Source organism: Leptinotarsa decemlineata, unplaced genomic scaffold (assembly GCF_025532065.1).
Source record: "Leptinotarsa decemlineata unplaced genomic scaffold, Ldec_3_MD MMD2_tig00026314_RagTag_RagTag, whole genome shotgun sequence".
Classification (NCBI taxonomy): Eukaryota; Metazoa; Arthropoda; class Insecta; order Coleoptera; family Chrysomelidae; genus Leptinotarsa; species Leptinotarsa decemlineata.
This window is the reverse complement of record NW_027412684.1, coordinates 6,758,774-6,769,991: the sequence shown is the minus strand read 5'-3', so window position 1 is coordinate 6,769,991 and position 11,218 is coordinate 6,758,774. Positions and strand designations below refer to the sequence as shown.

The following is an 11,218-nucleotide window of genomic DNA, read 5'->3' as shown; positions in this document are numbered from 1 at the left end:
TGATTACTTTTCATTTCGTCAAAATCGGATCAATGGGACTGAAATTTGGCATGATGATGTAATTGATTTTCTTCCACTTGACGAAAAATGTTTAACCATTTTTTTATATTTTGCGAATATTCCTAAATAACCAGTAGAACGTATCGTTGAAATTGATATCCTGGACGCATTCCATATCAGTGAAGTGTTTTTCTTTTAGACCGAAATTTTACTTGTGAAACATCGTTTTTCAATTCATTTTTTTACCCTCAAACATATATTTGATCCTGGCAAGAAACACACATTAAAAAACGGTGCTATCTTGATCAGGAGCCAACAATTTTTTTTTCGTTACAATGTCATTCATGCAAAAGTATTCATGAAATTCCAATATAGTCCTACATTTTCAATATTTAGGGGGTTCTTTGCAAATTTTGAAGGAGAAATTTCCAAAATTGTGAAGGAGTTTTTTTTTCTTCGAATTTTTGTGTCCATTACTATAACCGCATTTGTTACTACCACCATTATTCATTTCTGGTATGACCGTTATGCCAGATGATAGTTTTTTCAAAAGTTACTTAGTATTTAAAAAAGGAATCCTTAAAATCGGTTCAAAATTGATGAAGATATGGAAATTCTTTCCAAACGCTTCGATTTTCAAATCGTTTTTCAGCGGCTCTGAAACACGCACTCAAAAAAATTAACGCTCTCATCCAGCATTCATACCTCCTCTCCCTGTGATGTGTCCAGGGTGTCAATTTTGAGGGCAACATTTTTAAATTTTTAATTGCCTGTAGTCATATCCAGTCAAGTTTTGATAGGATTAACATGCTATACAGGGTCGAAACACCATTAAAAAATCCGTTTCATACGAACATGTTTGTCTCATTAAAACAATGTTCAAAATTAAAAATATTTCAACATTATTTTATTTTCTCAACTTCTGCTATTGAATATGGTGAAAATAGGCCCCTTTTTGGATAAGTCACTGGTTTGCACAGATATCCTCTGATATCCTCTGATTATAATATTTTAGAAATAAATTTTAATTAAAACGCGTTTCGCTACGCGGTAGCTTCATCAGTTACTGGTAACCGAACGATACTACAATATATTTTATATAAGAGTAGGTAATAACAAAACTTATTAGATGAATGACTATAACTGGTAGAACTAGTAGATTTTTAATAAACAAATAGGTATTAAGTAATAAGATATTATCACTACTGAGAAACAGGCACAATATTGGCATTTTTATTTAAGTTAATCAAGATGTGCTTTCGATTGCATATTTTTTACTTTTCACGTCATTTATTGGTCACTTATTTTGCGAAACTGTATTATGGTGTAAATGTACAGCTTGTCAAATCTAGGAAAAGACTCGAGAATTATCTATCTATCTCTCTCTCTCTCTCTCTCTCTCGCTCGCTCTCATAGTCTTCTAACGAACGCGCATCTAGTGGGCGGGACAATGACGGGATTCAGAAAGCTCTTCCTACATGACACGTTGCTTATATAATTCGATATGCTTAGAAATTGATTTGTCATAAAATTAATTCATTGTAATTTCTCTGATTTCGTTAAGGCACTTTTAAATATCAATTTTTTTCACTACATTACACTTTTCTGGTGGGATACACTATTTTCACATTCCAGGTCCATATTTTCATTTCTGTGGTATACCATTTTAAACAAATAGTTACAATATTTTCTTATCAACCCAAAACTTCAGTTTCATAAACTACACCTTACGATCTGATCTTCACAAACTTTATTTTCAAAAAATATATCACGGCATGTGTCGCATGTTAGATGTAGTTTGTGAAATTACTATGGACCTTCATCAAGTAACGGCCGAATCAATCAGAAAATAAAATACAAAATTTCAGGTTTCTAAATTCAAAACTGACAAAATTCAATTCAATCTTCAAACCCCAATTTTCCCGTTGCAGGTGGAAATTTCTGATTCTTTTTCTTGATGCTTATTTACGCTATACAAAGAACCTAACTGCATATTTCAAGATTGTAGGTTCAGTAGCTTCGGCTGTACGTTAATATAAGTGTGTCAGCCAAAAAATAGGTGCCCACTTATGCAATATTGAATAGCATCAGCAAAAGAAACCTAAAAGAATTATTTTCAAGATTTTGAAAATCACACAATATATTACACAACCTTTCAATATGGCCCCTTGACGAACAATTATATTACACAAACCAAAATATTGCGCAATAATATTGAACGTCTATAGGCCGCTTTAGATTTTCATCCAACATTTAACAAAACCGCAACACGTGTTTCGCTACACAAAAGCTTTCTCGAGTGTGTATGAGTATGCATTGTATAGCAAAATACGTGTTGCGATTTTGTTAACTGTTCAGTGAAAATCTCACAACAAAGTTTGACTCGAATTTTCATTTCAGTTTTTTCGTAATTGATCCCAAAGTAGTGAGTTATGAATCTGGTCAATTGTGATTGGTGAGAAGCTGTGAATTATGGGCTATTTCGGCTACTTACTCTGCGTACTCAACAAGAAACGGTCAGTCACAAAATTGTTTTTTTTTCAGTAGTCATAGAAAAAAACATTATTTCCTTGTTGTTATCAGAACAAAATATCAAAAGAAATGTTTAAAAAACATAGTTCTTTATTGCTTTCGTCACAACAGACGAGTACATAACAAAACTCGTTCGCCGAGTAGGTTGTTTAGAGATAATAAGTCTTGTTTTTTAGTATAGCCATCGACGTAAGAGATCGATCGGAATTATCAGTTATCCAGTTCTAGAATCGATTGGTCTACCATCCGTGTCCAGCTGGTACGGCAACTCCGGCGAGAGTTGGACCCCAAAGTCCATTGGCGGATACAGTTCCAGAGGGTCCAGCGATGACTACTGGAGCAGTCCTGGGACCACTCACTACAGCACCTGCAGCACTCACGCCAACGGCACCTGAAAATTGATCAACTTCTGAATATATAATCGTTATTTCGTGTAAGGAATCACGAGTTAAAAGGTGAGACCTTGTTAGACCTTCGACTTTTGAGAATTGTCGTTCATAGGGGGACGACAGCTGGCCAACAGATTTCAACAGATTTTAACGAATTTAACAGATTTGCCTTAACAGATTATTTTGTGCGGTGAGTTTTTTCACGTTGTACAGCTCCCCAAACATAAAAACTTTTATCCCTTCAGGCAACAGTTCTATAATTTTCAACATTCACTTAAATTCAGTTATCACCTTCTCATATGTACACGGAAGAACAATCAAGGAAAATAAGTAACAAAGTTATATATGCTCAAAGAAGTGAACATATTTATTAGAAAACAAAATAACTTCCTTAAACTTTTACATGTACAACATACTTCTTTTTTTTCTCCGTGCTAGGAATCGCACTTCAGAAGGTAAGACCTCGTAAGTCTGACACATGTTTTGCCTTCTGAGAGTTGTAGGGAAGCGACAGCTGGTTAACGGAAGAACAGATTTAAATAGATTTTTTTGTAGACTGATGTACCATCTGAAACGAATGTGAAATAGCAAGTGATACGTAAGGGGTTAAATGTTGAAGTTGTTGGAATTTCACTTGAAATATTTCAAGTTAATGGAATTGTCAAAGGGGAAAGTATCACTTTCCGATCTACTCAGCAAAATATTTCTTTTAATTGTTGAATGTCATGGCCGTCCTAATGCATTTTTAACAATGTGACGACCTTATCAAATACACGAAAAGAAATATCTAAGTTACGTACCACCTCCAGGAGTGATGGCAACAGCACCAGGGACAGCAAGTGCAGCTGGGGCGGCAATGGCAGCTGGTGCAGCAATAATACCGGCAGCAGGTGCACCAATTATTGCTCCAGCAGCGGGAACACCAAGAACAGCGCCTCTAGCAATAGGTCCGGAAATGACAGCGGTGGCAGAAGGGGCGGCTAAAACTGCTCCTGGGGCTGCTAGACCTGCTGCTCCCCATCCTAAACCTATACCCAATCCAGAGGGGGCGGCAGAGGTGAGGGCCAAAGTGGCGAAGAAGGCAACAATCTGGTGGGGAAGAAAGTTAACAGTGAGTGAATTTGGTGATTTTAATGTTGATGATTCGAGTTGCAAGTATTAAATTTGGTAAAATATTCCATTCACAAATCTAATCGATATGATACAATGATACATAGATATATTGATTTATTGACTGGGAATAAAATTTCGATTACATCTGTCAACACGACTGTTTGTCGTTTTTTGCATCTCTCAGGAATAACTGAAAATTTTATCACAATCACAATATTGAAATATATCGGTATTGTATAAATTCGACTTATTTGTTATAAAAACACGATTGGTATTTGTGAATATGTAATAGATTCTTATATTTCTTCATTTTCAGAATGGAGTTGTGACATTTCTTGTATAATTTTTCATACGATTCGTATAGTGTATACATAAGTATAGTGAATACTTATGTATTCACTTTATGTATTCACTATACATAAGTATAGTGAATACATAAAGCTGATGATATAAATCGCCATTACTCAACCATTTGCATATTTTTGAAGTTCTTCAGAGTCGACTGAATGATTCTATGTGAGGTATAAGTTTTTCTGGAGTTGAAGCTAACCTCTTTCTTTCAGACTTCAGCGATGGAATTCACTTCAATGAATAATTCTGTGAAAGATATAAGTTTTTCTGCAGTTGAAGCTAACCTCTTTGTTCCAGACTCCAGCGATGGAATTCACTTCAAAGAAATACATAAATTTCCATGTCTCCATGTCATACTGGATTTCCAGTTTTCGAAAGTAGAAAATGATCTCACATACGGCAGTAACATACAGGGGCTTGTGGAAAAATTAGGCTAAGTAGGTATATTTTTCCATTGGTCCACAGCCAGAATACAGCCAGATTAGTTGGAGTGAAAGGAATCTATATGGAATTCTGTTTCATTTATGTTTGTGAGACAGCATAGCCAGATGCAAATTGACTTGAATACTATACCATTTCAAAAAAAAAATTGATTTGAATAAAGGCATAAATATGAAATTGTGAATTAACGTATGACTTGTGAAATAATAAATTCGAAATTCTCTCGAATAACACTTGATAACCAAGCACTTTTTCAAGTTTCAGCTTGTTCGAATATTTCTAGTACCTACAGTTTCTTGAAACTGCATTACTTTCCATAATTTTTGTGCTAATCGATTTCAGGAAGGTTTTGATTTTTTCTTTCATGACTTGTCTGATTACTTTGTTATTGATATGTTGGTCAATTTTGTCCACGTCAAACATTTTTTAGAGCTTCATTGGGTACCTTCAAAGGAAAGGGCAAGGAAAAATTGAATCTGAATCACCAATTTCTGAATACAGTCAGGAAACGAGCTGTACACGAACCTAACTAGATGAGTGATACTAGTTACCAGACTGACCTGAAACATTCACTTACAATGAATAGAAATGCCACATGATGCCAATCATCTGCACCAAATTAAAAGCAAACATGAATCAAATATGGATCATCAACTCCATATATAGGCCCTAGACCAGCTGTGGGGTTACCAAAATATCTCGTACGGCCCATAAGAAACATAAAAATTACTGGGTACACACACTGAAGGGAACATTTACAAAGAGGCCTTCCGAAAAGTAAGTCAAAGAACTGCTTTAATAGAACAAAAATCTGTTCAGAACAATTACAGGATTATTCACTTGATACTGCTCATCCGGAGGATACTCTTTTACAACAGAGACCTCAACTGTGGGCAATGCGACAAAGGGGCAGAAACCTCTCATCATATTTCATGGGAATGTGAGGCACTGAATCACAGGAGAGGAACAAAGTTTATGGACTCCCTGAAACATGTTCAGAAGAATATGACAAACATCTAGCAAGGAACCTGTTATAGCACAGATCATGAGATCTGTTAGAATGGGTGTCGTGGAAAAGATGGGAGAAAAACCTAATACGCCCATTAAGCTGCAGTGTTTTTGGAGGCTTGGGACTAATAGACAAGTCTCGTAACCATCAAGCGGTGGAAAAAAGGAACAGGGGCTGAAGCCAGACATGATGTGATGATTATGTACAATGTTAGTTCAACCAGCAACAACTATGCGAAGCGTCCTATGTTTGGTGACCAAATGAAACAATAAGGCAGGCTGGAAAAATTTTGGGATATGTAGAGAGATTACATCAAACATGTTAACTAACCACATGACACCAAAGTGCACAGAATGAATAATGAGAAGTCATTTCGAAAATAGAATTATTACAAAGATACCCACTACGTACTGTCCAACTAGAAGACACAAAAAAGGAATGTATCGGACACTGCAGACGTTGTCAATGAAAAAAAAGGTATGAACTCCTCATCATGAGTGAGTCGACTTTCAGTCATGAGATGACAGAAGGTAATACATTTATGCAAAGTCAATACGAAAGAATATGACAAATTCAACATTTAGTAATAGCTAATGGACGTTCTTGATTCAATTTCATTCTGAAAAATGTAATTGAAGATTTGAGGAGATTCCTGATTCTTCAGGCTTTTTTGTTTTATCAAAATCTTCAGAAACGATATGTGGGAAATACTGAATGCAGATTGTAGTGAATGAAAAAAAGGTTACTCAAAACGTCATTCATTGAAATATAACTGAAAAATCGAATATATTGAACTATATAAATTGAATTTAAGGCCTGGTAATGATGCCTCTCACCACCAGGCTTTTCATTGTAGTTTATTTGACAACACAACTTATTTTGAATATATTTTTTCAAGAAACCAACAGTGAAATGTTAAATGTTTTTTTGCCTAATTACCAATTATTAAACCATTATGAACGCAGTCATGCAACTATGAATATTATCAATCATAATTCAATATTTTTGGGGAGAATTTCTCTATCAATTATCATTACGTTCCTTTTATTTTCGATTTTAATTCAAATACTGAATAGAACCTGTCAAAAAATTTATCTTCTGAAAGAAATATACTAAATTCCTATAATTGATTTGGAAGTCTTACCAATGCGTTCATTGTGATCTTGCTGAGTTGAACCAAAGGACAATATAATTCAAATAGCTACACCCTCGTTTATATATAGATCAAAGCCGACCTTGCACTACACTTTGATGATTGTTTTAGTTATGGGTGGAGAAATTGTATCACAAATCACTTATTCCACACATTTGAGCGTATTAAAAACTGCTTCAAGTGATTTGAAAAAAGGCAATTAAATGCTGACGAGATTGAAAAACCTCAAATCTTTTCCTTTGTTACACTTCTCGAATTGTGAGTAATACGCATTAGGATTTGCATCATTCTCGTAGGCCGATCTTTCCTTGGGGTGTGGACATATGTGTGTCTCGATATGGGAATGAAAGTTTCACCAAGAAAAGAGGTAGTATAGAATAAGTTATTTTTCTGATAAAAGGCAATTAAAACATAAAAACGCCACACCTTGATTGTTTGAAGCTGCATGTTAATTGGAACGGAATTTAGAAATAAGGATATTCGAGTTTTTATTATTCACTAATACTATTTAATCATCTAACCAAAGAAGTCATAAAATTTTGGATTGATTGCATGATTATCCGATTTCATTTTACAGTCTTTGTACATTTCATACTTGCTGTGCTTGAGAAAACTCATGTTTGAAATTTGAGCGATATCAAGAAACTCTTTGTCGCAATTTTCTAAAACCATCGGAAGCCATAATAAATGTGATTTCATTTATATAACTGAAAGAAACCCTCATGGGCTGAACCTTGGACTATGTTGAAGAAATGATAATATTATAAACAGTTTTTTTTATGAAATTTGTAAAATGAGGAATTTTTATAGACAGTTAGAATTGAAATTGATCTCATAATTTCTGCCCCATGTTAATTCAATATTGATTTCAAAGATATGGTATGGAAAACATGTGACCAATAGATGAAATGAGACTATTTTTCACATTAAACTTCAGGTAATGTTATAAAGGGGCGGATCAAAACAGACCTATCTAGGAGAAGTGTCTATCTGGGCCACAAAAATCAACTTTTTAAAATAAAATATCATTTCGTAAAGGTTGTGTGTCCTGTGGAGAACGAATCATCCTCCAAAGGACACGATTCAAATTGCAACTGAAGTATAGTGTTAATTGTGATTTTTGAATCAATGCATATTATGAATTAATGACAGAGTGATTCAAGAGAATGGTTTGTGTGTATATTATTTATGTGTGTATTATTTATTCTTTCGTGAGAAACAGTAAAATATGAATTTTCAGTCGAGGCGGTAGTGTTATACATGCGAGCTTTCTTCGCTGACTTATCCTTTTGAGAGTTAAGAAAGCGTCTATCATTTGTGGATTGCAAACTGTACCCATTTTATTGTTTGGAATAGTGGACATCTATTGAAACGAATACAATATTGAATACAATACAATATTGAGTGTTTCATAAACACTCTCGTATGTTCTATTCTATACTTTGAAGTCCTTCAGGTAGAAACGGGTACCTTCTTCACGGATGAAGAATTGATACTTACCACACTATAAAACTCCCTTGGTCGTTCCGCAGTGACCTGGGATGTTCCGGGATTTTTTCAAATGTTCTGACTATTCCCGAACATTCTACAAACATTCCAGAATGTTCTCCTTATGTTTTTACACATGCGTCTCTAGTATTGAATGACGTTGTTGAATTTTATGTTGAATTTTATTAAGAATGTAACATTATTTACTGCTACTGAAGAGAGACAATTGAAGGAAACTCAGGGACATATGGTGAATACAAGATGAAGACGAATGGAGACAAAATGAAATCCTCAAAGTCATTCAGTGAAGAACAGAAAGAGAAAAGGGAAATCAGACAAAGAAAGGGAAAAAGCAGAAGAGATCAAGCGACATTGTTGACACAACTTGGTCAACAAGAATCATAAAAGAGGAGAATCAACGATTAGAGGCTTTAATAACTATAGCATCGAAAAATAGAAAAAAGGCAGAGAAGGGAAAAAGGAAACGAAGAGAAGAGATGGAAGAAAGGGGAAAAAAGGTGAAGTGGAACCAGAAACTTCACTAAAACCATTAGAACAAAAATATCAGCATTCAGAAAAGCACTTAAATGAACTTCGTAGGAAAAAAGTTAAAGTATTCAAATCTTTGATTGATAAATCAAACAAATGCAAAAGGATATTGAGGAAGTCTAGGGTCAGGGATAGACATTCAGGGGCAGAATAAGATGACTCAAAAAAAAGTTACTCAAGATGATCAATAACCCAGTCGTGGTAGAGCATACCCACATGGCCAATCGACTTTCCTTAAGCAGAGTACATATGTTTCGATGAGAATAATCCTACCTCAACATCGAAGACATCTTTAGATGAAACATTGAAGTCGCTTGCAGTTGATGGTGAGTGTTCTTGGGCCATGTACCGTCGCAAATGCCAACGTTTGAAGTAGATAAAAAAGCCAAAGTCTCAGTTGTATCACCACGAAGTCAGCTACTGAGAATAGTCCACATTATTCTGAAGAGTAGCTGAACTGATTATCAGAGGATACTACACGCTCTGGAAAGGCACTCTCTATAATTAAACACAAAGCAAGTCTACCAGAGCAAACTCAGAAGCAGACATCAACAACTTCAGAATATCTTGCAAGGGTATGAGGCAGATATCGATAGGGTGACTGATTTGGTCAATTTGGAGAACACCAGAATGTAGCAGTTCTCGGGGTAGATCTACACCTAACTATATTAGTATAGTTGCAATAATCAATCCCAGAAGAAAGAAAATGAACTTGAGAATGATAGTCTTATCCAAAACAAAAAAATAACGATTGAGGAAAGTGTCAATGAGGTCATACAGAGCATTAATTAATTAAGTGAATTGTATGTCGGAAACGAAGTTTCCCAAAAAAAGGGGACATTAGAAGAGATCCACCAAATGGAAGAGCAGGATGCTTTTAAAATAAGACAAGGCGGTACATTCTGACAGATCGCCAACGTCAAAAAGAAGGCACAGTATGTTAATGACAGAAAAGATACAAATCATATATTTTACAACTAAAAGACTGAATTCTGAATTTTAATTTCTGATAAAAAGCAAAGAGGTACAGAAATTGTTACGAGGTAAATATTTGATAGTTATTTAGAATTACAGGTTTCAACAGCTCAACATTATTTTCAGAATAACATCATAATAGAGAATGATAATATTTGTTTTAAAGTAAACTAGGTATTCAATATGAGGTATTCAATGGTTTTCCAAAATTAAAGAAAAAGCTTTTTCCCTTTTCGATTCTTCCAAACATAAAGGTAGTGAGTTATATTGTTTAGGGTCAATAAAGAAAACAAATCTTTGTAAGTGACTTTTCTCAAAATTCGGCAAGTCAATAGATTTGTTTTCTATGAATCAGATAACATAATGTTCAAGCGGATTAATCTATACAAGTTATGATATTCCAATTGAATAGCATTTTTTGTGTCTTTTTTGCATAATGAAGTCCCATAGTTGAAGAAGTGTGACATAGGAAAATAAAAAAGATAATATATCCTGGCGCTCTCGCGATTTTGAAGGTTTGCAGGTTATAAAGAGAAGGAAATAATGTATCATTTGATTTCAATTAACAATTATTCATGAAAAAGGAACGGTTCACCTTAATTGGGATAATGACTAAGACCTATTATAAAGGCCTTGGATTATTATCTTATGTTAAATATTTAATCCCACTTTGTGAACATATCATTGATATGCACATAATGAACAATGTACCGATTAATGTACAAGTGACCAACAATTTCAAGAACTAAGAAAATCCAGGATATCCAGATATGTGGCGAAATACAGAAAACAAGTCTCACATTTTGGACAAAAATATTTTCTGCTACATGGACTTGAGATTACTCTCGATATGAGCCATTTCAAAATAGATATCTCTCTATCTAATATTTTAGTTTCATTGGAATTAAATGTATGATCCGCTCCGAATTGGTATTTACTCAGAGCCATTTTATTGTTTTTTTATTCACTTTCCTCACTTATAAACATTTTACTATCGGATGATTATTTCATCATTCTGATTGATAGCATATTAATATATTGAGTCAAAAAAATAAGACAACACATTGAATTCTGAGATTGCATTCCGTTTTATATTTGGATCCAAGAAAATATTATGATTAAATGCATATAGGGCAAACTTAACAAGATTCGAAATGGAGGTTGGAGGAACATAACAATGATTTTGCAGAGTTATGATTATTGAATGGCTCAAACCAA

At 34.4% G+C, this 11,218-nt stretch overlaps 1 protein-coding gene across 1 annotated transcript; it reads right to left on the bottom strand.

Annotated features, from left to right (window-relative positions):
- Positions 1–2,604: 2,604 nt before the first annotated feature.
- Positions 2,605–7,139, bottom strand: LOC111510339 (uncharacterized). The gene is made up of 3 exons (XM_023166241.2): positions 6,980–7,139; positions 3,722–4,010; positions 2,605–2,923 (listed from the first exon to the last, which is right to left on the bottom strand). The coding sequence occupies exons 1-3, from the start codon at positions 6,989–6,991 to the stop codon at positions 2,772–2,774; spliced, it is 453 nt and encodes a 150-aa protein (XP_023022009.1). The 5' UTR covers positions 6,992–7,139; the 3' UTR covers positions 2,605–2,771.
- Between the last annotated feature and the right edge of the window lie 4,079 nt (positions 7,140–11,218).